Source organism: Hypanus sabinus, chromosome 15, assembly GCF_030144855.1.
Source record: "Hypanus sabinus isolate sHypSab1 chromosome 15, sHypSab1.hap1, whole genome shotgun sequence".
Lineage (NCBI taxonomy): Eukaryota > Metazoa > Chordata > Chondrichthyes > Myliobatiformes > Dasyatidae > Hypanus > Hypanus sabinus.
Window position 1 is genome coordinate 52,966,919 of NC_082720.1, and position 27,539 is coordinate 52,994,457.

The 27,539-nt window shown below is 38.5% G+C and overlaps 1 protein-coding gene across 3 annotated transcripts; it reads right to left on the reverse strand.

Moving 5' to 3' along the window:
• LOC132405527 (F-box/LRR-repeat protein 3-like) lies at nucleotides 1-26,026 on the reverse strand. 3 transcript variants are annotated; one of them, XM_059990410.1, is made up of 5 exons: nucleotides 25,887-26,026; nucleotides 11,796-12,165; nucleotides 7,206-7,328; nucleotides 6,959-7,130; nucleotides 1-4,341 (listed from the first exon to the last, which is right to left on the reverse strand). In XM_059990410.1, the coding sequence occupies exons 2-5, from the start codon at nucleotides 12,162-12,164 to the stop codon at nucleotides 3,698-3,700; spliced, it is 1,308 nt and encodes a 435-aa protein (XP_059846393.1). In that variant the 5' UTR covers nucleotide 12,165; nucleotides 25,887-26,026; the 3' UTR covers nucleotides 1-3,697. The 3 variants fall into 3 exon arrangements, with proteins under 3 accessions (XP_059846393.1, XP_059846391.1, XP_059846392.1); XM_059990408.1 differs by lacking the exon at nucleotides 25,887-26,026 and adding an exon at nucleotides 25,622-25,724; XM_059990409.1 differs by lacking the exon at nucleotides 25,887-26,026 and adding an exon at nucleotides 14,290-14,307.
• Between the last annotated feature and the right edge of the window lie 1,513 nt (nucleotides 26,027-27,539).

Sequence of the window (27,539 nt, forward strand, 5' to 3'; positions counted from 1 at the left end):
AAAAAAACAAACCAGAATATGGAACACAGTTTGCTTTAATAACCAAAGTATTCCACTTCTAAAGCATCTATTAATTATCTGCTCCAGTCAATTACACAAAAACCTTTGATTTCTGAATTTTATAATCACAGTAAAGAAAATACATAAAATATACATAACTTAATGAACAGTGTAAATATTTTCCTGAAGATGTATTGTTTATCAGCAAGTTCATACATCTACAGCAAATTTAATTAACCTTAAAAATAAGATAGTCATCTAAATTTGGTAACAGTGTTTTTAAGATGTACATGTTGGTTGACATTTCACCCCAAATAAAATTGTTTTTAATTCATTTGCTATTCCAAGCCAAGATTTCCCATAGAATAGTAATCATAAGATAATTAAATGCAAAGTTCAGTCATATTCTGAAAGAGGTATATTCAATTTAAGCTTGTTGGACAGAACTCAAAGGATTTTATTTTAAAACTGCTAACAGTGTTATTGCTACATTACTAACTTGATCCATATAAACACACAAGCAGGGTTGCTCTTTCCATATTTTTAGTAACTGCAGGATATTCTCAGTAATTTTATTAAAGAATTTTATGTACATGAATTTACTGTACTTCCAAAAGCATTTTTAGCTTTAGCTACTTGTTTGTAGATTACCTTAGTTAACGGTGTAATGAAGCACAGTATTACAACTACTTCCAAACCATAAATTTTTATCGACCCTCATGTTCAGTATCTTTGATTTTTTGCCTTCACATGGAATTTTGCCACATTTTAATGTTTTTGCCTCTTCAACTGGATTTCAACTTTTCAGGCTCAGGCATGTCAAATGCAATGTGGATATCAAACTATTGTGCTTAGATTATTGTTGTCTTATTTATCTTTAGACACTCCATTTGAACTGGATCAATATGAGGCATCATCTTGTAATACTAATACATTCCAATTAACCTTCCATGATCCGAGAGCTTTCTAATCAACCAAGGTTACTAATCTGCTAAATTTATTTTGAGTGAAATTTATGTTGGGTGCTTCCATGGCAATGAAAAACTAATGTCAAGTTTTACAATAGTATTTACAGAGCTGACCTATCAAATAGGGTGTTAGCACTGGAAATGTTGAGAAGATGAAGTCAGATGAAGTAATACATTCCAAATTAATTCCAAATGTCCTGCTTCTGTATAATGACATGTTCAAAAATCTAGCATTGCTATTTTCACATCAATAAAATTCAAAGTAAATTTATTATCAAAGTATACATGCTACCATATCCTACTTCAAGATTCATTTGCTTGCACAGGTGTTTACAGGAAACATCTCAAATTATACAATATTAAATAATCAACTACACTGTAGTTGTTATATCAGAATCCAATATAATGCATATGGAGGCATTACAACTTTGAATGACATCCATATTAATTCCTGATATCTATTTACACCATTAGTTATTTTCCACTATCTAATGGCAAGTTTAAATCTCAGAATAGTTAAATATTCCAGATATTTATCAAGCTTATACATTTGCGAGCAGATCAAATATTAGCCACATAATCTTTGCAGAGATAAATAAGGTAGCTTAGAACTACTGAGTTAACTTTCAATAAATACATTGAAAACTAAACAAAATCTGTTTTGCCTCAAAATGTAAATTAAGCTGATACACAGAAAGATTTTAAAATTCGGATTAAGTATCAAGTGATATTTACAGCAAAAAGTAATCAGAGGATAAATTAAACTGCATACGATATCCAGTGCATTTCTCCAAAACAAGTTTTAAAGTGTATCAGTTCATGTGGTTTGTTTTCTTTTAGCCAAAACAATAGCTACATTTTATTAAATATGCTACTGCTTAGGTTTACAATGTGAGTAAGGTGCCATGGAATCAAATCAAAATTAAACTGTGAAGCAGACAGATTTTTGCACTGGGTTATTTCTCATTCAGAAAAAAAAGCAGCATGCACAAAATCACAAATAAATTAACTTATTGTCAATCAGTTCAGATTTTCTATACTTGAGCCAAAGAAAATCTTTATAGATGCCACTGTCTTGAGCAGTCCACATTATTCAGCTCAATTCTGTGATTACCAAGTGAATACAGGTTTTACCCCTTAGCTGAAATACTTGGGGCCAGAAGTGCTTTCTTCAGATGTTGGAATATACAAGATAGCCATATTTCTGACTGAATTATGTGAAGAAGTCTGACTGAAGAAGTCTTACATTTGCTTATCACACAGGTACTTAACAGTAACAATCACATAACATTAATATAATGAAAATATGATGTGTGCAGGGTAACAAAAGCAACACAGCCACATTCGGAGAATACCCAAATCAGCTACTGAACAAGCAACGGCAGGCTTTCAGTCTCCACCTAATGAAAATTAATGGTTTTTTCTACTGCTTCATGATCAGTAGATTCTTTACCTCTTAAAAAATGTTTTAAACTTCAAAAATTTAATGCCATACCTTTTCTAAAATTTCTGCAACCAGCCTGCTGAATATTCACAATTACCTTCAATTTTTAATTCATCGCCATCGATCTTTACTTGTTTCATGATCAGCATAATGTTACGAGTGAGTCCTGGGCTGGAGGTCTTGCTCACCTAAGGAAGCTGAAGCGTCTTCCTTAGCCTCTCCGCTCCAGGTGTAGTGATCGTTGCAGGACCACTGTTTGGCTTGCCAAGCAGTAGTTCACTCACATATGACCTCTCCTACACTACTGTGCCATCAAGTGGCATCCCTGTTCTTATGGAGCTTGCTATGCTATGGTGTGATCGAGTGTCCAGCAGTATAACTGGGAGGGCAGGCAGGGCTCAGCCTTTGTTGGCAGCCAGACTAGGAGAAGCCCAACTCAGATTCCAAATCTGGGTAGATGGGATGCATTAGCCTTGCCAAGTAGTCCAGGAGAAGGAAAACTTTGATACTTCTCCTACAGCCTTGTGGTCGCCACAGCTTGTTGTGCCACTGTGGAACATGCCCCGGCCTAAAGAGTGGAATTGGTTCGCATGCACCAATCCTCACTATAAACCTACACAGCCCAGGCAGGAAGTCCAACAGTGATGGCCATTTTCCTTCCAGATCTTTACAAGCAAAGGACCAATCATGATCATCACACCATTAAGCAGCACATGCTCACTCCAACACTGACAAATCCATTTTTTTTTAAAGAGAACTCCATAGAGATACTCATTTTTCACTTTATGCAATGTTTTTCTATTTATTTATTAACTTATGCTCATTACACATCTGAACTCCAGGTTTCTTTCAATTTCCAGCATCTGCAGATTTTCTCATGTTTCAGAACTGTCTGTGATATGCAGAGACCTATGCATTGCCTGGGAACCGTCACAGTGCCTTATGAAATTTTCCATTTGTGACATCATGTTAGCACTCAAATATTTGGATTTCAGAATTTCGGATAAGAGGCATTCAACCTGTATCTTAAATATCAATTTTCACTTCAATCGGTTCAGAATCTGAAATATAATTATGCTTTAAAATTATATAATCTGCAAGTAATCAGAAAGTCATAATTATGGCAATCATCTGAATCCACACAAAAAAGTACACCCCAGTATACCTTGGTTTTCATAAATCTTAGCATGTTACTTCTTTAGTAGTTGTTTTGTAAGTAACTTTTATTTGTTGAAGCAGAGCAAACTATTTCCCTATTCTCTATCTCAGATAACATACATCAGTTTTACCATGTAGGCATCATATCTGGGAACCATACCCTTCCCAGATATTTGGAAACCTCCCAGTGGATTTGTTCCACATTATATTTCTCATCTGGTATCAACACTTCCTCCATGATGGATAGTTGAGTTAATCGTCCTCCACAAAGCTTCACAAATTCTACAAATGCACTGCATGAAACCTCACATTCACCCAGGCCCATGGCAGTTAGGTTGTTGCAGCGCTTTGCAATGCAAATGAGCTCATCATCCAGAGGCCGGTGACCATTTGCACAGACCACCAGCTCAACAAGTCTTGGACAGTTCATTCCAATACGACCCAACATTTCCTTACTGACTGCACGGCCAAAATAGATGTGTGTGACTGGAGTCTCATCGTGGAAAAATGGGTCAAACTCTTCTTCGTACAGAAAGAAGTACATGACAATGTTGACTTTTGGAGAGTGTTTAACAAGAGCATCCCAGCTGCTTTTTTTTATGGTGTGGAATTGGGTCTGTCCAGGGTTCTCACTCATCACATCAATGCGAAGGTGTTCCAGGTGAACATGTTTTTCACTGGAAAGAGCTAATAGCAATTCATCGCTCAAAAGGTAATAATTCAGTGCCAGCTCTCTGAGTCCATAGCATTGGTCTGCCACACAAAGAATGCCTGTGTACATTATAAAACAATATTTAAAGAGAAGCAAAAATTCAGTCAATTAAAAAAACAACTAAATCAAAGGCAATTTGAACAAAATTGTAAGAGGGAATTGACTGCACGTGCAGAGAAAGGATCAGGATGAAATATGGATAGGAAATAATATAAATTTAGTAACTTCCCCCACAACATAGTGGTACTATCAGTTTCAAGTTCAGCAATGAGTCATGTGATTTGTGAAATATAACCACACCGCTCCAAATCCTTAAAAAAATTACTTAAGACTTTTAAAAAAACCACATAATCACATTCTTAGAATCAATGATTACACACGAGTGGTCATTTGGCACATCAAACCTGAACTGGCACTCCACTTCCATGTAGTGGCTTTTTCCCCTAACCTCGTATATTTATTGAATTTACTTTTGATGGTCACATGGAACTTGCCTCTACCTCACTTGCAGGCAGCATATTCCAGATTCCAAACATAGAAAAATGTTTTTCCTTTTGTTATTTATAACTCTGTTACCCTTCAAATTTATACACTCCTGAACCAGAGGGGATAACTTCACTCGCCCTGTCACTGAACTGCTCTAATAACCTATGGACTCACTTTCCAGGATTCTTCATAAATAATATTTATTAAGTATGATTTTTTTGTATCTGTAGTTTGTTTTTTTTGCAGATTGGTTGTTGCCCATCCTGTTGGATGTGGTCTTTCATTGATTTTATTTGCTGTGGTTGCCTGCAAGAAAATGAATCTCAGGGTTGTATACAGTGACATACATGTACTTCGATAATAAATTTACTTTGACTTCAATCTTTGAACAAGACCTCATCCTTAAATCCTCCAACTCTCCATTTCATTTAATACATTTCTGTCAAATACTGCCTCAAGATAACTTTTACAGAGAAACAAAAACAGCATAGGGACAGGCCCTTCAGCCCATAATGCTAATTTAATTGGTTTGGTACAGCAATCAAATGAGCAACTACACTACTCCTTTCTGCCTACACAAAATTCATATCATTCCATTTCCTTCACATTCATGTGCTTAACATCCTTTAAAAGCCCCTAACATATCTGCATCTACCATCACCCAAGGCAGTGCACTTGATGCAACCAGCAATCTCTTAGAAGAAAACTTGCCCTTCACGTTCTTTTAAATTTACCCACTTACCTTAAGTGCATGCCCTCTAGTATTAGACATTCAGCTCTGGGAAAATAAAGATACTGTCTATCTATGCTTCTCATAACCTTATAAACTTCTATTAGATCTTCTCTCAGCCTTTGCCCCTCCAGAGAAAACAACCCAAGTTTGTCTGACTTCTCATTATAGCACATGCTCTCTAATCCAAGCAGCACCCTGGTAAGCCTCTTACACACCTTCTCCAAAGCCCCAACATCCTTCTTATAATGGGATGATACATGCAATACTCCAGATGTAGCCCAACTAGAGTTTTATAAAGCTACAACATAGCTTCCCAGCTTTTGAACTCAATCCTCCAACTAATAAAGGCTAGCATGTCATGTCTTCTTAACCTGGGTAACAACTTACAAGGAGCAATAAACTTGGACCCAAGATCCCTCACCTCAGGTTCCTGATTTTTACCCATGAAAAACAGACCCACCATCTCTTATCTACAAATGTAGCCCCACACCCCGAACTTTCAAATCTAGTCTGGAGTCTCTCCAATTTTGATACAATTTTTCATAATGTGGAACTTAGAAATAAATAATATTCCAGCTGAGATCAGATGAGTGTTTTAGAAAGATTTAATACAACTCCTCTACTTTTAAACTCTGCAGTAACATTTAACTTCCAGAGTCTAAAGACTAATAATGGATCACAACTTTCATTCCCCAAGTTAGTATAACCTTTCAGAGCTAACAAACCATTTCACTTAAATATAGGCTATATTGCTCAAGACGTCACAACAAGCTTAGTGGGCAGGTTTTCCAGCTTGAAAACTGAGAAAATAGGAAAACTGGAAGATCTTTCTGCTTGACTGAAACAAACACTGGCAGCAAAGAATATGCTACCAGCAGTTTCTGCTGGTTATAGCAATGGAAACTCGCACTTCTGCAGGTTACCTAGACAAGTCCCTGTACAAACATACCTTGGGTAGAAGATCATCCCAGCATCCTTCAGCAAATCTATCAGACAATTCTTATTGCATTCTTTGTCTATCATCTCGTTAAACAAAACAGATGAAGGGAGATCACGAAAGTGATTTTACTTTACAATTAGATCCATGAGGAAAACACTAGGTAAAGCAAGATTAATTTGTCAGATATAATACCCAAATCCTTTCAAAACAATAAATATATTATAAATAAACTGAGGCACTTTTGCAAACTATTCAACAGTTTAACACTACCATATTTAGGATGATGAATACCCAACATAATTTCTGAATAAACTGATTTAAAAATGAATTTCTAATTATTAAATAAAGATTAGATAGCATGATGTTAAACATCCTAAGCGGTGGGTGGGAAGAAAATTAAGATTCAATAGATTCCCAAAATCAATATTGCTAGAATAGAAACATTTTGGGCACACTATTGCAGTACTGTAAAATATTTATTGATGAATTGCAAATTACATTGTAAACTAGGATTTACCTGCAGGTGAAACATGAGGGCAGCTGCTCATTTTCAACAGTTTCAAAGTGTCACTGTTATTAGCCACCAAAACTTTCAGAGATGGATCATCTACTGGTGTGTCATCAATCTTGATTGATGAAAGTGACTTGGAGTTCACAAACACCACAGTCAGAGCTGATACGAAGCGTGACTATGAAAACAAAGGTAACAATGAATGCTACATAACAAGCAAGAACTTTAAAAGGAATAAAACTGGGAAAAGTACCTTTGACAAATTCATAAAACTAGGTCTTGCTGTGGAAATCAGTCCCAGGGTCTTTATGGAACAGTTGACCAGCTGTGAAAGAATATCACAGGCTGCCTCTGCAGACTCAGTGCTACTGTCAACCTAGTGAAGACAAGAAGCAGACCTTAAGTTAAGCCGAACAAAGCAATTACACCTTTGATTCAGTAATTAAAGTTTCAAAGAACACAAATGTCCACAGCAATCAAGATGAAACTGGTACACACTTATGTCTTAATAAAATACTAGAACTGGATTTAATATTAAAATTGTCTGACTGTATTGCTTGCCTGAAGCTGCCACCTCAATTACTACTTCAGAGAGAAGTACAACGCAATATTACATCTGACACCACCTAAACTGTCAAAAACGTATGGAAAAACTTCACTCACATCACATCGAGTACAAATGTACCACTGTCAATTTAGCATCCCAAGCTACTCCACAATATCAAAATAAAACCTGACACCAAAAAGGTAAATAGACAAATGACCAAACATCTGGTCAAACAGATAGCTTTGAGTATCGACTTGAAGGAGAAAGACAACTGGATAGCATGGGCACAGGGTTAGCACTAGGGAAAATTAGAGAGATAAACGCCAAGTCAATGAAAACTTGAAAACAAGGCAATAGTGCATTCAGAACTGGTACGAATAATATGAAAAGTAAGTTTGAATAAATTCAAACTTATGTATGGTAGATCACCAACCCACAATGATGGGCTACGCATAGAGATTTCTGCAAATTGACAGAGCTAGTGACGAGAGACTGAATATTATGAAGGTGAAACAACAATCAGCTGAAGGAATACAGCAAGTCTAACAGCATCTGGGTGAGAAAAGAACCTGTTGACATTGAATAGAAATTCTAAATCGGGGCCCTGCATGAGGGTGACTGTTGGCATCTTGGTGATAGTCCAGAAGCTCATCTCAGTGCAAAATGGTATGTTGTAGTTGCAAAATGGTGGATTACACTTGGGGTAGGATGGTGTTAAAGGCTAGCACCATCATAGCAGGAATCAAAAGCAATGGTTTTGGTTCTCTGCAATTAGCTGAAAGAAATTTATTCATTTAGAGCCGGAAGAAAGATCACTCATCTAGAGCTGGAAAGTGGACAAGCAACATGACAAAAAATTATAGGCATGTCGAGAGTCATTAAATGGAAAAAAGTTCAGACCTTTGGATATTGTTGAAGGTTAACACAGAGGTTACACGACAAGGTTAACAGAGAAGCTACAAGACGAGGATAAACGCGGGGTGGGGGGGGGGGGGAGAAGTGACAGAAGTAGTGAGAAAGGAGGCCATGTAATGACTCTTTAAGCTTCAATCAAGTGTATCAAATGCAGCCAGGAAAGACCAGTTCACTGAGACGGAACTCACGGCAGCAACCCTGAATATTTGTTTTCCTGCAGACTTAGAGGACTTCTAGGACTCATGGAATGAAGAAAATCTAATAGTTGTTCAGTTAGCCCATCCTTTTCCACATTAAACCAAATATACAAATAACATTACATGGTTTTGATAGAATTGCAGTAACCCCCTTACTGATAATCTTCTTCTGCACCATATAATGAAACTGAAATATTCAAACTGCCTCCTTGCACAATAATCACCTATTCAAAGAATATTAATTAGAACAAAATTAATGACCTAGGCTTTCAATATCTCCCTTAATAACCATTTTCAAAAAACTTATGAGTAATCATTATCTCATGGTATCCTTTTGATGTTCATACTGAATTGTCAATATCCTACATGCAAGTCTTCAAAAGGTTCTAACAGCTGCAACAACTGCACTACCTAGCATAGTATTCTTCTAGCCTCACTGCAGTTAAATACAACCTACATTTTTCCACCTTCACGGGCCTGGCCCAGCAACTGCTTCCAAAATGTAAAAGTAAACAAATTTAGAGGCTGAAGGTATTAAAAAAAGGATTAAAAATAGGAAAAATAGGACAAACAGGACAATAATTCAAATCTGAAGAGCAAGGATTGATGTGAATTCACTTTCACTTGAATGATATTCTAAATATTACTGTCAATTCTTGTTTGATATTATTTAGTCCCCTAAATTGCTTTAATTCTTATTCTGGCAAACCTTCCTTATTACATTGGACTGCAAGTTTTGATCTTTGTCCAAGGACTCCACATAGAGTTGAGTATACAAGCAAAAGTGTCACAAAATGAGTCACAGATTTACAAAAAATTGCAAAAATATATAGTGGAATGAATGCTTAAACAAATTTACTCCTCCACTAGATATCTTTGCAATTAAAAAAATACCCAAAATGTAAAAAACACTGCGGCATTCCTTGTCCACAAGACTTCTATGTCCCAGATCCTATAGGACAGTATTCTAACTCCAGCCAAATCAGTTAAGTGTTGTTCTTTACAAACTTACAATACCACTTGAATTACTTTTTAATTTAAAACTAAAGATTTGTATATCTTAACACCAAGTTATAGTGGCTGCTCTGCCCTTGTATACATCCTCTTCCAACTATCACCTTTCTCTGTATTGAGAAACATCAAGCTGCCCTTTGTCTTCTAAAAGAAAGTATCCTTCATATTTAACCATGTACTTGATTTCAATTCCATTTTCATGCAGAGTAACATTGCCAAACCTGAACTAATTCTTTAACACAGGTCTCAGTAAGATTAAAAGAAGCCAAACTCAAACTACTCTGCCAGAAGAGGAGGGTATAATTTAAAAGAGTTAAGCATTTAGCAATAAAAAAAAACATTCAAGATAATGAGAATATGGAACTCTTCCCACAAAAGTTTTTGTATGGATTAACTGGGAAAAAGCGATTTATCTTTAACTTAGTTGATGGGTCATAGAGTCAAAGAAAAATACAGGACAAAAACAGGCCCTTTGGCCCATTTAGTCTGTACTGAAAACATTTAAAATGCATACTCTCACCAACTGCATCAGTACCATTGCCCTTCATATCCCTACTATCTGTGTACCTATCCAAACTTTTCTTAAATGTTGATATCAAGCTTGCATGTACCACTTGTGCTAGCAGCTCATTCCACACTCACAAACCTGAGTGAAGTTTTTCCTCATGTTCCCCTTAATTTTTTCACCTTTCACCCTTAACCCATGATCTCTTGTACTTGTCTCATCCAACATCAGTGGAAAAGCCTGCTTGCATTTACCTTATCTATACACTTCAACTTTATAAACTTTTATCAAATCTCCCCTCAATCTTCTATGCTCCAATGAATAAAGTCCTAACCTAATTCAATCTTTCCTTATAACTCAGGTCTTACAGACCTGGCAACATCCTTATAAATATTCTCTGTACTCTTTCTTCAACCTTATTGAAGAATTAATTTTAAGTAATACAATTTACCTATTTTTCAAAAACTGTTGCAAACTCAATGGTAGTTCGAATTTCAAAATATACACATAATAGATGTTTATGATCACAAGTTCAATTAAACATACTTTAAGCTTCAATTCTGCCCATTCAAAACTTTATTTTTCCTTTACAACATCTTCGTTTCACACCCACCCAAAATCCTTATTTTTGCTCTTGTTTGATCCTCTAGTTGTGGCTATTGTTTGTATGACACTGCAATTTTGAATTTGTGAATGGTGATGGGGCAGCCTATGGCATGAAATTGCAAGCACTACAAATACTGCTTCTTTGTTCTGATCCAAACTTTAGAAACTGACCGCAACACTTTTCCTGCCTTAATACTAACACAACTAATACTCTGCAAATACTGAGATTTTTATTCTAGTACTTATATGATTACCAAGAGGTAAAAAAAAATCTCACTTCTCACATGAGCTGCTTACATTTCTCCAATGTTGATATGCATGTTAAAATTTTATTCTGTTGCTCCCAGGACTTTTAGGAAAGGCATAATGAGCAAAAAAAACTAGACTCTGTACCTCTGAACATAAAATGATTATCAAATGAAGAGTAGTAACATTAAACATTAAGTAGTAACACTCAACTGTGAATCTTCCACACAGTAAACCAATCTCCTGTGATTCTCTAAATATACCCCATTGTTCAGGATTAGATGACTATCAGCAGCCTGGAATTCAGAAAAGGAGAGCAATGTATTTGCAGTGAGAGAAAGGAAGCAAGAAGAATTATGTGTCACAAACATTCACCTCAGAATAACAAAATTATTTGGTCCATACCATTAATGTCAATAAACAACCTAAATCCCACCTTCTACCATTTACCCATAGTCCTGAAAATCACAACTCTTCAAGTATGGCAAGCTATTGGCCACTATTTCTTCATCTTCCCTCCTCCTACCCATTATTTTACATTTATGACCTTTGATCAAAGATAGGTACTTCCTAGTTACTGTCCAATACCCTCGATTTAACAAACTTCAATTTAGTTTTCCCCACAAGTTCTGCTGTCACAAAGAATATAACCCCAAGTAATCAGAGTCTTCATATTTTTCATTCCCAGCAACACTTCCATAAATCCTCTCTGTCTCTTTTTCCTGCAATATGATGGCTGGGACAGTAAACAATACCCAAGTCTAATGTGCATGGGAGCCACGTTTTCTTTGGAAACTACACACGATTCTTTACCTTAAAACTGACATATTGCAAATGATCAGCGTGCTTTTTGATTATTTGCTGGATCAGATCTGGGTGAGTTGAATTCAAATAGGATGTTGCTGGCTGATTCAGTTCAAATTCAAACCTTCTCCATAGTTCAGGCATGTGAAAGACTTCATTCCACGCTCTGCACACTGAAGATGCACAAGCCCGATCCACCAATGGCAAGTACTGGAAGATGTGCAGAATTAAATCATAATGCAGATTTCCCCAATCTGCATGAGAACTATTTAACATCTCAATGTCTTGAGCCAAGCCAGTCTTCTGTCTTTTATTTCCCTTATCAACAATGGAAGTAGGCGGGATCCCAACCTTCTGTTCAACTCTGCTCTGCTTCATCCTACAAGAAAAGAGAATTGGTCATCTTTAATTGAAACAGAGGATTCTCCACTCAATTATAACAGGTATTACATCAGCTTGGCACTGACAATTATTAAACATGTTATTAAACTTTCTATAATGAGATTATACCAAAACTGCATTGAAAAAGTTTGAAAATGTTTTGAAAAATTTACTTCTCCCTTAGCACCCAAATGAAAATTCATATTGAAATAGTAAGCGGCTAATGGACTGGTGAAGAGCCAACAACTTGTCTCTGAATGTGAACAAAAGAGATGGTTGTTGACTTCAGGAGGGCACAGAGCGACCAATCGCCCCCTTAACGTCGATGGCTCCTCCGTAGAGATCATAAAGAGCACCACATTTCTTGGTGTTCACCTGGTGGAGAATGTCACCTGGTCCCTCAATACCAGCTCCATAGCAAAGAAAGCCCAGCAGCGTTTCTACTTTCTGCGAAGGCTGAGGAAAGTCCATCTCCCACCCCCCCATCCTTATCACATTCTACAGCAGTTGTATTGAGAGCACCCTGAGCAGCTGCATTACTGCCTGGATCGGAAATTGCACCATCTCAGATCGCAAGACCCTGCAGTGGATAGTGAGGTTAGTTGAGATCATTGGGGTCTTTCTGCCCACCATTACGGACATTTACACTACACGCTGCATCTGCAAAGCAAACAGTATTATGAAGGACCCCACTCACCCCTCATACAAACTCTTCTCCCTCCTGTTGTCTGGGAAAAGGCACCAAAGCATTCCGGCTTTCACGACCAGACTATGTAACAATTTCTTCCCCCAAGCTATCAGACTCTCAGAGCCTGGACTGACACCTTACTGCCCTATTGTCTTGTTTATTATTTATTGTAATGCCTGCACTGTTTTGTGCACTTTATGCAGTCCTGGGTAGGTCTGTAGTCTAGTGTAGTTTTTTTTCCTGTGTTGTTTTTTTTGTGTAGTTCAGTCTAGTTTTTGTACTGTGTCATGTAACACCATGGTCCTGAAAAAACGCCTCATTTTTACTATGTACTGTACCAGCAGTTAAGGTCGAAATGACAATAAAAAGTGACTTGATTTGACTTGAAATATTACTTTTGATTTTTTGGAAGGAAAAATTGCTGCACATTTTGCATGTTTTAAAATACTTTAAATGACAATGATGCAAATTAGAAATAAACATTTTTTTCTGTCTAATGAAAATTTTTAACGTTCATAATGTGTTCTTTTCTCATTCAGCTCAGAGTATCCTTATATACATTTGCAAACAAAAGATTCACTACTAATGTATAAAAATCACAAGAAAATACAATTAGAACTAGCACAAGTGTTAATACAGAAAGAATAAACAAATGTCTATAGTAATAGCCGTTCAAAATCAGTAGTCAATATTACAATAACCTGTAAGGAGTTTACACATTCTCGTGACTATGTGGGTTTCCTCCCAGTCCATAGATATCCAGGTTAGTAGATTAGTTGGGCATTGTAAATTGTTCTGTAATTATGCTAGGATTAAACCAAGGGATTGCTGGCTGGAACGGTTTGAAGGGCCAGCAATTCCTCACTGTATTTCAAAAATATAAAAACACTTCTCCACTAAACAAGCTGATCTCTGCAATGTTGGAGGTGACCCAGAAATCCATCAATCTTACATACAGCCTCTTCTCCCTCTTTGTAACTCTGACTCAACATACAATGCCTTATAAAAGTATTCAGCACCCAACCCCTTGTTAACATGACTATTACAACCAAGGATTTTGATCAATTCAACTGAGATTTTTTTTATTATTTGTGACTCACATGTTCATTTTTTCCATAGTAGAGCCCAAAACACACATAATTGCAAAAGCATGAAAAACTAAAAACTCAATAAGTGAAATGTCAGCAATTCAAAAATATTCATCTCCCTTTGCTCAGTACTTAGGTCAGGGGTCGGCAACCTTTATCACTGAAAGAGCCATATGGACCCGTTTCCCACAGAAAAGAAAACACTGAGAGCCACAAAACCCGTTTGACATTTAAAATGAAATAACACTGCATACAACATTTTTTTTGCCTTTATGCTATGTATAAACAAACTATAATGTGTTGCATTTATGAAATCGATGAACTCCTGCAGAGAAAACATAATTACATTTCTGCATGCAATAAAAGCAGTTTGAACTCCGAAAAAAAGACGTTGGGTTGAAGGTTACTTTTAAGTAAAATACTCAATGTCTATTTGAGTCCTTCTTGTATTTATGAAAAACGCCGAACTTAAATTGTCTGCCAGCAGCAAACCAAAAATAACGTCAGCCAGCTGTCAACCTGAAAAATAAAAGGACTATTTCACTGAACCATGAAAAAATATGAATATATGTAAAATAATAGGCAATTAAAATATTTATCATACTTGGTTAATGGGATTTCTGCTCCTGGACCTCAGCGCACAGTGTCTGCACATCAGGGCTGTATGACGTCACCTTCATCTTTACACAGGATCGCAGGCTGTCATCTGTGAGGCATGCGCGATGTTTGTTTTTAATAAAGATCATGTTGGAGAACACCTGCTCACATACATATGTGGATCCAAAGATCGACAGGACTCCAAGCGCATACTTTTTAATGTTTACATAAATGTCGGGGATAGCATTCCATGTTTTGAACACAAGTTTGTCCGTTTGGGGAGGTTTTCAATATCACTCCATCTGAGCAAGAACGGCCTTCTGACGGGCAACATCTTCAAGGTCTGCCATCAAGTCTAAACTTGGACACCTATATGTATTTGTCGGCTGTGTCGGCCAGTTCCATCACAAGATCAGGTTGACTCACAATGCAGTCGTATTCAGTAGGGATGGATCAATGCTTAGGGGAGTGGTGGGTGTCAGGCATTGGCTGTGGTGACATATTAATAGCGATAAAAAACACATTGTAGCGGTGTGCTACAAGCAGCGCTAAAATAATGACACGGAGTCAGTAAACCGCAGTCAAAGATAACTTTATTCGAACTAAACAGCCTTGCTTTTAAGCCTCCCTCAACCCTCCCCCCCATGGGCATGGATGCTCCAAAAGACACGTACTCACAAACCCCCGTAGGCTATCTCCCTTAGCCGGAACGCTGGCTAATTGTGAGCCGGTTCGGATGTGCCAGGAAATGGGTCGCCACAACGTTTATTTAGATTGTACAAGATCACCATAATCTTCAAATTTAGAATTACATTTCAAAAACTAACAAACTAACATAAAATACATTTTAATTAAATACTCATTATTTATTTTGCAAAGCCACAGGGAGCCACAGCACAGAGATGAAAGACCCGCATGCGGCTCCGGAGCCGCGGGTTGCCGACCCCTGACTTAGTTGAATCACCTCACAGTTATTACAGTCTTTTGGGATAAATCACGATAAGCTTTGCACAAGGTGACGGGGCAAGGTTTGCCATTCCTCCTTGCAAAATTATTAAAGATGTGCCAGATTAGTTGGGGAGCAGCAGTGGACAGCAATCCTGAGGTCTTGCCAGAAATATTCGATCAGGTTAAGTTCAGGACTCTGACTGGGCCACTCAAGGACATCAATTTTCTTCATTTGAAGCCACAATATGGTTGCTGTGGCAGTGTGTTTTGGGGTCACTGTCCTTCTGAAAGCCAAACTTCCTCACCAGTTTAAGCTTTCTGGCAGAGGGTAGCAGTTTTTTAAATCTAGAATTGTTCCATATTTAGCAGCATTCATCTTTCCATCTATCCTGACCAGATTTCTAGTCCCTGCTGCTGAAAAGCATCCCCAGAGCATGATTCTACTTCTACCTTAACTTTACAGTGGGGATGGTGTTACGTGGCTGATCTGTAGTATTGGATTTACTCCATATGTACCACTTAGTGTTAAGGCCAAAAAGTTCCACTTTAGTCTCAAAGACCTTCTTCCACATCTTCTAAGTGACACTTCGCAAAAAAAATTTATTTTTCTTTTAAAAATGGGTAAGCATATGCTTGCCACTCTTCCATACTTTTTGTGCAATGCCTTAGAGCAGGGGTGTCAAACTCATTTTAGGTCACGGGCCGGATTGGGCAAAATGCAGCTTCATGCGGGCTGGATCAGTCGGGCGCGTGCGAACGCAGCTTTCATTGCCTCCGTTTTTTCAGCCTGTTCTCATGTGTCTCAGTCTCTGCTATAACTACAAAGTGTTTCACTTCACAAATTCCGTTTCTTATGAAGAAGACTGCTGAGCAAGCATTATTTTTATGATTGGTATTAACCTACAATCATAGGCTTCATATCGCCGGTCCATTAATAATTAAAATAATAGATCTATCTAAAATGATCTCGCGGGCCGGATATAATTGTACGCCGGGCCGGATATGGCCTGCGGGCCTTGAGTTTGACACCGATGTTTGTACATCATGTAACTTCATCTCCAGTTACAGCCACTGATTTCTGCAGCTCCCTCAGTGACTGATGTCACAGTAGCCTCTCTTACAAGCACCATTCTTCTCTGGTTAAGTTTAGAGGGCTGGCCTGATCTAGGCAGTATGGCTGTGGTCATACATTTTCCACGATGGACTGCACCAAGTTCTGAAGTACGTTCATTGCCACTGAGGTGGTCTTGTACCCTTCCCCAAATTTGTGCTTCTCTAATATCATTTTACTAACTTATCTTGAATGCTCTTTTGAAATTCTTTAGACTTGAAAATTAGCAAAATTTCTACAGTTCACCACATTTATTGATCAGAGCTAATGTTATTTGTGCATGGTCTCAACTTAACTTTTCTCTTGTAAGGAACTTCCTTTATAACATTTCTGCTGACTATTCTAAATCCATTTGCAATTTTATGATGTAAGCATTAATATTATTCCATTTAAAACAATATATTGCAAAATTCAAATTATCATAGCAACCTTGGGATAAAATGGCAAAATATTACAATGTTTCTGTAACAATACAATAAACAAAGTGATTTAAAAGCCTCACAGCAAAACTCAAGCAGCATTCTTAGGCTTCCCTCTACGTGACTTTTAAAGTTGTTCCTAATACTTTTGGATGCCCCATTAGTGCTTCCCTCTCCTACACCTTGCAACATAACAGTTGGCAGTGTTTTACTTGAAGACATCCCCCTGTACAGGAACACCAAGTTCCTAGATCAGTCTGCCACTCATATGGCTTAAAGATAAAATTGCTACATCACACAGAGAATTTACAAAGTATCCTTGCTAAACTCACTCAAGAACTTAAGACATATAATGTCTCCTGGGTGTGGGCGGTCAACTTAATTAGCCCTATACATATGGACTCAGTAGGTGAGCGCAGTGCACCAAATCTAGTTTGAAGTAGCTCACCATTGCCAACAAAGATCTTTGGGGGGGGGGGGGAAGAAAAGAGATCAGCTTGGAAATTGGTAACAAAATGGCAGCTTTAGGAATACAAATTGGAAACTGCATTAGCTTGCAGCATAGATATGTTTGTATTATTAACAAACCTCTCGTTCTCCCACTCCACACCAAGGTTCTATACATGCAAAGTTCCATGAAGATTGTTGTAAAGCAGGTGAGAGATACAAATGCTTAGATTTATTGCAAATAACTGCTTAGTCTCAAATCAAAGTATCCATATTTTCTGTTAACTTGTAAAACTTTCAGCTTTCAAATGTAACACCATATACATTTAAAGCAGAAAACTCTGAAAATACTAAGATCATGCATTATCAGTGGAAAGAAATAGTTAATGGTTCAAATAGAAGAACCTGTCAGAACTGATACTGTCCGCCTCTGAATGTTTCCAACATTTTCTGTTTGTTTTCCAGATTACTAGCATATGCAGTTTTGATTTTCAACTCAAATATTAAACATGGAGTGCTAGTTAACTCTACAGAACACCAACTATGCCTCATGTCCAAAAATAAATTGGCCACAAAAATAATTTTTTATATATACCATCTAAAAAGCACACATTTCACCAGCATATCATAACAACCCATCTTATTTTTTGTCAGGAATTAAAGGATGCAATTTAGATTACCATAAATTTCAAGTGTTAACACAGGATTTACATAAGAAATAAAAGTAGGAAAAATAGTAAATTCTACAGGTACAAGTTGAACCATGCAAATTCAACTTGAAAATAAAAAGCTCCATGTAATAGTTCATGACTTATTCTGTTAGTACTGCTTGTGGTCCAAAATTAATTACACAAGAAAACTATAGCATTATTCCATTTTAAAGTTGTCTAGTATTAAAGTGCTTAATACCTCCCAAATCTTTGTATGAACAAGTAACTTTAATAACTAGTCATAGAGATTGCACAAATTTCTACCCCAGACACTGCATAACACTACCTAGCAGAATAATATATTCATGCCCTTTCCAGGTTACAAACATCTGGCTTATAGATAGCCTGTGCAAGTGAGTTTTTGGGAGACTGGCAAGATGAAGTTGCCAAACACAGCTGGGTGGGAATGAGGCACTTCTGTGCATCTTCTCTCCACCCCACCAGCCTTATCCAACCTCTAACTCAGTCACTCACTCAGTGTACCAGTGAAGCTGACTGAACTCCAATTCACAAACCGTTCAGGTTATGGACGGTTCTCATGAACAGAACCGTGTCATTATCTGGGAAGGATCTGTAAATCTGTGCCTCTGGTATTAATGTGATCATTTTTCATTCCCTCTTCCTACTAGACTGCCATTCAGTAAAAGCAAATTTGGATATGCAAGAGGTAAATTACTAAAACTCCAGTCTGACTCCCTAATTTCAAAGGATGCTGGGAGAAAATGTCAGATCCTCTATATTTTATTCAGTGCTTCAATTTCAATGGTCTCTACCACAAGTAAGGTTTTATGGATTTCAGAGCTAATGTACAATTATAAACAACCAATTAATCCGGTTGTCACTGAGAATGCCAAGCTCCGAAGTTAAAAACAAATTGATTTTACATTTATTACTTCCAATTCTGAAATGTAATACAATGATGGGTGACTATCAATAGTAGGCAGATAGTTCAAGAATCTATGGCTACTCCTCTCAAACTATAAATTGTTGTGGAGAGGGACAGCCTCAGATTAACAGCAGCAGGCAGATCAGTAACATCATGACTGGCTATGTTGTTTAACAGGGGAGGCCAAAGATTTGGTGAGCAATAGTGATTAGGGGCACTTCAGTCAGGGGTACAGAGAGATGTTTCTGTAGACTCCTTGTGGCCAGGTCAAGAATGCTTTTGAGTGGGCACAGGAAATCCTGAAAGGGGAAGGAGAACAGCCAGAGATCACAGCCCACATTGGTACTAATGATTGGTACAGGAACAGAAGATTGAATTTGAATTAGGTAAAAAGTTTAAAGAAATAGAATTCCTGGGGGGGAAAAAAAACTCCATGATTAAATGGCTGAGCATTGTCAATGAGCTAAATGGTCTAACTTTGCTTTTATATTTTATAGTTTAATCGCAGGATTACTCCCTGTGGCACGTGTTAGAAATCACAACCTAGATACATAGTAAGTATTGTTGAATGTGTGGGTAAGGAGCTGGTGCAGAGGGCAGGCTCCAAGAACATGGATCATCAGTCTCTCTTCCAGCGCAGGTACCATCTGTACAAGAACAGGTCACACCCGAATAAGTTTAAACTATCCTGAGTTCCACAAGCAAATCCCACAAGGAGGTTAGAGAGAGCTAGGATTCAACTAGGACAGGGAGGTGACAGGGAGACAGGGAGTGTGACAGGGAGGTGGGAACCAGGACAATAGGTCAGTGAGTGGAGAGATTGAGGGGAAGGTAGAGGTTGGGTCAAGTTTGAAGGAAATACATGTCAAGCAAGGTTAATGAACATTGGTCTGGTGCGCTGTAATGTATTTGTATTAATACAAGCACAATTATTGACAATGCAGATAAACCTGGGGCCTGGATTAGTACATAGGCATTGTAGCCATTTCAGAAACTTGGCTGAGAGAAGAGTAGTACTGGCAATTCAACATTCCAGGGTTCTGATGCTTCTAAAAGGAATTTAAAAGTGGAAGAGATGATTAAGGAGAGAAAATGGATGTCCTCAGAGATTGATGGGATAAATCCCAAGTTATTGAGAAGCAAGAGACTACTAGAGTTTTGACCAAGATCTTTAGATCCTCTTTAGCAACAGAGGAAATCCCAGATGAGTGAGGAAATTGCCTATTATTTTAAGGTTAATAAGGACAAACAAGGAAATTAAAGATTCTTCTGGACAGAATCAACCCAAAATTTGTTTGGAACAATTTTGTTTGGTTTTGTGCACAGGAGGTTAGGTCTTACAAACGTGAATTGTTTTTGAGCTGATGACAAAAATGATGAACATCAGGCAGGGCATGCCATTTCCATAGGCTTTACTAAAGCATTTGGCACAGCCATTAATGGTAGGCTTATTCAAAAGACTGAGGTACTTATAACACACAGTGACTTGGTAGATTAAATTTTAAAATTTCCTTGGTCAGAGGATGGTGGTACACCATTTAACAAGTATTTAGATGAGGACAGGGAATAAAAGGATATGAATCATGTCCAAGTAGAAGTACAGTTTCAAGTGGCAGTACAGTCAGCACAGACATTGATGATCAAAGGGCTTGGTCTTAGGCTCTGCCAGTCTATTCATTATTTAAAATAAACTACATAATGAAGATAATGAACCAAAATTAATACAATTGAATTCATTTTCAAAACTAGCTATCAACCTCCAATAAGCCCACCAAAAAAAGTTTTAGGCACCAGAAATACAATTAGACCAACAAAAAATTAACATCAGGTTCAATGTGTGAGATATTATGGACTTTATGCCTCTGTTCCCCTCCCCATCTTTACTGGTAAATATACATTTAGCATTTATTTACAAGCAGCAATAACAGTTGTGTTAACATTACATCATAGTGCATTATCTGATTTTTGTGCTGATTTAAACTTCTGTTAAATCAGTTTTATGAAATAACACCTACTAAACCATAAGGTCTTCGCTTCATTAAATGATCATTGTATTTCCACTCACCTGCTTCATCCCTTTCACACTTCCAAATAATCAAATCCCTTTCAAACATAGAGGAACTAAAATTATTTCCATTATAAAACATCCACTACACAGCAATACATTTTCAACAATTGGCCTTTTCATGGCTCCTACCAGATGACAAATCAATTTCATTCAACTTTTTTTTGTGGTGGGGAAATTCTAGGCAGTTTCTGGAGTAGGTTACATGGTCGGCACAATATTGTGGGCCGAAGGGCCTGTACTTGAGCTGTAGATTTCAATGTTCTATATCTTAAAAAAACTACTAATTAATCAATCATAAAACCTTTGCTGCCAACTTCAAATTCCTTTGGTCCATATCCAACTCCTCTCTCTTCCCTCCCCTTTCTCTCAAGAAATAAATCAACCAATATCTCCTACAAACCCACCAACTTACCGCAACTATATTTCTTCACATTTTGTCACTTGCAAAGAAACTATTCCCCTCAACAATGCACACAAAATACTGGAGGAACCCAGCAAGCCAGGCGGCATCCTTGGAGGGGAATAAATAGCTGACATTTTGGGCCAAGATTCTTTATCAGGCCTCCTGATTAGAGACCCTTCATCAAAGCTTTCCATTCCTGAAATTCTGAGATGTCACCTATTTTCCCCCCCCCTTCAGAAAGTGAATGGGGAACCCCTTACTGCTACCAATGCAGTCCTCGCCTGCATCACTTCTATTTCCCACATCTACCCTCACTCCATATCTTCCCCCTCCCACCCCCAGACATAACAGGAATACAGCTCTCCTTGTTTTCAACTGTCACCCTTACAGCCTCTGTATATATCCCATCAATATGTAACTTCCACTATCGCCAACACAGTCCACCAACAATGAGGCAGCTCTTCACTTGTGCATCTATCAGAATCTATTAATGCAAACAATGCTCCCAGCTTGGCTTCCTCTGCATCCATATGACCAAACAAAGATTTGCAGGGTGGGGCAGTGATGTAGGGAAAGGAAAAAGAATTGCAGTCAAGCAATTTCATTCCCTCCTTCCACTGTAACAACCAGTGACTGATCATTTTAATTCCACTTCACGTCTATCCACAGCTTCCTCTGCTGCCAAGATCCAAGTTGAGGCCAGACGCATATTATAACACCCGATATTCCTCCTTGGTAATCTCCAACCCAATAGCATGTACACTGATTTCACCTCCCTCCTCCCACAGTTCTTCTTATCACCTTCCAATTGTTCCATTGTTCGCCGTCCCCCTGATATCCGGAATCAAATCATCAGAATGAGATGACATAGGATCGGAAGATATTAGATCATTGCGGATAGAACAAAGGAATTGCAAGGGTAAAAAGACACTGGTGGGTGTTGTATACAGACTCCCAAATAGTAACAATGCGGTCTACAAATTACAATGAGAGATAGAAAATTCATGCCAAAAGGACAATCTTACAATAGTCATTGGGGATTTCAAAATGCAGGTAGATTGGGAAAATCAGGTTGGTGCTGAATTCCAGGAAGGACTATTTCTAGAGTGCCTACCAGACAGCTTTTTAAGAGCAGCTCATGGTTGAGCCCACTAGGGGATCAGCTATCCTGGATTGGGTGTTGTATAATAAACCAGATTTGATTAGAGAGTTAAAGGTAAAAGAGCTCTTAGGGGCAAGTGATCTTAATATGACTGAATTCACCCCAAAAATTTGAGAAGCTGAAGTAAGATTTATCAGTATTAACAAGGCATGAGAGAGAATGTGGCCAGAATTGATTGAAAAGAACACTAGCAGAATGACCGGAGAGCAAGCAATACCTGGAGTTTCTGGAAGCAAGTCAGAAGGCACAGGATATGTATATCCCAAAGAGGAAGTAGTATTCTAAAAGAAAGATGACACAGCCATGGCTAAGAAAAGTCAAAGCAACATAAAAGCCAAAGAAAGGGCATACAATAGAACTTCACACACTTCATTACCCCTGACACAAAATAATTTCCACTATACTGCTAGAGTCTTCCACAGTAAAGACTAATGCAAAATTACTCAGCTTATCCCTCATTTCCTTGACCCCCACAACTCACTTCCACTTTGGTAAGATCCACAGCAAATCAGGGTATAAGACACTCGATTTCTCATTGACAGTACTGATAACAAGGGGCCGCAGCACAAATCCCTACAAAATCACAACCAAAAAACAGACCTATTTATTCTTACTTTACTTTTCCCACTAACCAATCTACACCAGTGTATCACATCAAATATTTCATTCTAATTTTGCTTAATCTTCTGTAACACCTCGGCAAAGATTTTCTGAGGTCCAAGATATCTCAATCAGGTATGTAGATGGTTTATAACTAGCCCTTTCTCTCTGTAGGATGCGCTTACTACCTTTCAATTTGTGAAATTTATTCTAAAACCCAAAGGGTTTTGTAAGATGGCAATGAGTGTATTATTGCTGTAGGCATTGTTTCCAAAATCCTATGATGTAGGCAATTCGATCTTAGCAATTTAGTAGTTATTATATTTTTTGTAAATAGTCAATTTCTTAAAGTTATGCTGGATCTGCAGCCTTCTGCTACTTTGGGTACCTCACCCAATAGGGTCATGAAGACACACAAAATTCTGGTGGAACGCAGCAGGTCAGGTAGTATCTATAGGAAGAAGTACAGTCGACGTTTCGGGCCAAAACTCTTCGTCAGGACTAACTGAAAGAAGAGGTAGTAAGAGATTTGAAAGTGGGAGGGGGAGATCTGAAATGATAGGAGGGGGAGGAGCTAGAAAGTTGATTGGCAAAAGGGATACACAGCTGGAGAAAGGAGAGGATCATGGGACGGGAAGCCTACGGAGAAAGGAAGGGGGATGGGAGCATCAGAGGGAGGTGGAGAGCAGGTAAGAAGTGATTGTGAGAGGGACAGAAAGAGAAAAGAAAAAAGGGAAAAATAATAAATAAGGGATGGGGTAAGGAGGGGAGAGGGACATTAATGGAAGTTAGAGAAATCAATGTTCATGCCAACAGGTTGGAGGCTACCCAGATGGAATACAAGGTGTTGTTCCTCCAGCTTGAGTGTGGCTTCATCTTGACAGTAGAGGAGGCCATGAAGACCTCTGGTATCAAGCATAGATTCATTACCTCAGCATTAATTTCAGGCCATCTCACTATAATGAGAGTAAAACCAACTGGCTTCACCAATGGAGTGGAGCTACACTGCAAGTGGAAAGCATTCAATCTCACTAACCTGTACTCTCACAGCCCAATTCCAATTACAGACTACAGACATGCATTGTACATTCAAGCTTCAGAGGCCAAACTCCAAGTTATCACTGACTCAATGAAACAAGAATACCTTATGGTTAATTTCCACAAAACTCAGATCCTGTGGAAATCCATCTCCACAAGACTCTAACAAACATGGCTAACTTTCCACATGAGTAACAAATTCGCAGTGAGAAATTCCCATTAGAGGGAAAAAATATTTAAAAGATTAAACCTCAAATTCCCATTAGAGGGAAAAAATATTTAAAAGATTAAACCTCAAATTCTAAAAGATGTTTTAGCATGTCCACTTCTCTGCTTCCAAGATAAGAACACATTACAAATATCATTTCCATATGAGACATTTTCATTACTTTCATAAAACGCTCAAAATCCATTGGAAGGATTTGCAAATGCGCGTTAGCATCTTCACTACGACCACCATCACCAACTCTGGTGGTTCGTCCACCGTCGATGAAGACCTCAACACCATTACGATGTGATGATGGTGTTGAAGACTAGCACTTGATTTGGATTTAAGTGAGGAAGAGTTGCACAGCATCAGCCTCACTCTCTCTTCCCAATTCCCATCTGGATCCAGTGGCAAGACAAGAGTCGAGATGGCTGGAGATGGGACTAGAGGCAGTGGATGGCCAGGATATCTTCTATGTCTTGTTATGTTCTACGCATTCCACGAGGCTTGCAGAGACCACCTTCTTGACCCTTGGTCCTTCCATTGATCTCGTCCACTCAATCCGCCGGAGTCTGTCTTCACGTGCTGGGATAGACAACTCCCTATCTCACCAAGGGTTTGAGACCCATCAGCTACCCTCACCTGGTTGAGCCGGCTTGTTGAAGCCATTGCCCATGATTTGGCCACTGTTGTATGCAAATAGCTACAGGGAGCCACAGGTGAGAGCTGAGTGCCTGGTTGGAACCAAAGGTGGACAAACCGCCTGAAAAGGACGCAACATGTTCCCCCACCAGAGGTGCTATCCCTCCCCGACACCCCATACACCAACTCTAAAAGGTGCCAGTTAGTTCTTATTTGGCATCAAGAATCACTCTCACATTCAAAATAGACACTTTCTGAGCCCTGTCACAGCCAAGAGATTACCAGACAGGCAAATGAAAGGATTCAAGGATATACCCAAAGCTTCCTTAAAATATTATGCCCACAGCAACGTTTGAGCATCTGAAACAAACAGTGCTCAAAATGGAGAGAGAATTTGGGTTGGAACCAAGAATCTCCAATGTTTTGATCACAACCTTACATCAGCCCAAGATAATAAGAGAAAGGTCGCACAGCTAACATCGTCTAGAAATGTGTGGGAGATGGCTGTCTGAAATAAGCCTCACATCTTCCTCCAAAGTGGAAGAAAAGCGACATCATTTACCCCAACAGACCACCTGAGCGGAAGAGGCCCGAGCCAGCCCCCCACACGCACTTCCTAACACGTCATAAGAATCCCTTAGTTACCAACAAAAGAAAATAATCTCATTGCAATTATTAATAACATTAACTATCTTCCAGCTTACTTTCCTACATAGTGCGCCACTATCCACTTCAGCAGCCTTCGACGGCCGTCAATAAGGCTGCCAAACACCTCCACCTCCCTACGCAGCCTCTTGGATCAGATTGACGTGAGAACCAGCCATTCAAAGATGAGCTCGGTTGGCATTAGCCATCAATCATTTGCGGACGCCTTCTGTATCCGGGACAACGGCGCGTTGCCGCGAAACTTCCACAACTGACCAACCAGCTGCAGGCTCAATGATGATTGACAATTGGACGAACAGGGAAGACCCGCAAGCCTAAACGGGTAATGGATTGTGGGAGCTGTGGTCCTCTACAACTTTTCACCACAACAAGACGGCGATAAACTACAAGCCCACAATGCAACGCCCCGCCGGTCTTGACACGTGATTTTCAGAGGCGGTGCTGAATCTGATTAGCTCTTTTGTAATGAAGTTGTGAAACTCCAATGCTCAGACAAGTAAACAGGTAAATAAACATCGACTCTATCTAGGCCATATGTGGAAATGACAAGCTAAGATAATATCTTGCTTATGCAGCGTCATAATTTCAGTTATTTGGAGATTTATTATCATTCCTGAGGACGAGATTGCAGTGTTACTCTATTCAGTGTAGAACAACTTTCAGGAAACTCAATTACTAAAAACAGTGACTGAATTTAAAATAACCTGTGAGTAATTTAGAATGACACCTAAGTTACAACTGAATTGAAGTCAAACATATAACATCAAATGAGACAGTGGCTGCCCCATTCAAGTGTTGCACGTGCCCATGTTACAAAACGCATAAAATATAATATATCATCCTGAATTATGCCCATGTATTGCAATTAGAGGTGCCTGTGGTTGATAGGTGGCTGGGAGGGCGTGGTTCAGTTTCACGAAAGCCCTGAGGGGAAAAGCTGTTTTTCAATCTGGATATCTGTGCAGAGGTGTTTCTGTACGGTAGAGATTGAAAAGGTTATTGCTGGGATGCAATTTTGCAAGCTCGCTGTTGACATAGTGATTTGTAGATAGTTCCCATATCGGGTAATTGTGACCTGATCACAATTCAAGTGCTTTTCGGTCGATTTTGGTGCATCTAGAGTACTATACTGTCATGTCCAGGTCATCATGCTCTCAAATTACACATCGATGAAGGTTTACCAGCAGCTTTTGGGGCAGATTTGCTCTTTAAACTCGTAAGATGGTTTAAGCACTGCTGAGCTTTCCCTAATATCAAGGAGGTGCTGGTGGTCTACCAGAGCTCCTTTGTGATGTTCATTCCCAAGAACTAAAAGCTGGAGACTCTTTCCACTGCTTCACTGTTTGTGAGTAGTGGAGCTTGTTGATACCTTCTTCATTTCCTGAGATTGATAATCATTTATTTGTATTTTTATGTTGAGCTATGATAATTGCACCATTCAGACAGTTTCATCCCCGTCATAGTGCTTTCCGTGTAAGTGATAACTTAAAGACTTACAAGATAGTTCCCTGGTACTTAACATCAAATAAAAATTGAGGTTTTCTCAAGCTGTTTCCAAAACCTCAGAAAAAAAATTGAAAAGTAATGTAGTCAGTTGGCCTTTGAGACCTCACTATCATTCGTCAAGATTCTGACTAACCTTAGCTTCATTATCCCACTCCATTCCTATGTCCTTCTATTCCTTTCATATC

What these genes read in the sequence shown, in the direction of transcription:
- LOC132405527 (XM_059990408.1), bottom strand. Translation starts at nt 25,662, where the DNA reads ATGTTAGCTGTGCGACCTTTCTCTTATTATCTTGGGCTGAT. An exon ending in TCTTATTATCTTGGGCTGAT is followed by an intron (nt 12,166 to 25,621) that starts GTAAGGTTGTGA and finishes CTTTTCTTGTAG; the next exon opens with GATGAAGCAGAGCAGAGTTG. An exon ending in TGCAATATGTCAGTTTTAAG is followed by an intron (nt 7,329 to 11,795) that starts GTAAAGAATCGT and finishes TGTCTTCACTAG; the next exon opens with GTTGACAGTAGCACTGAGTC.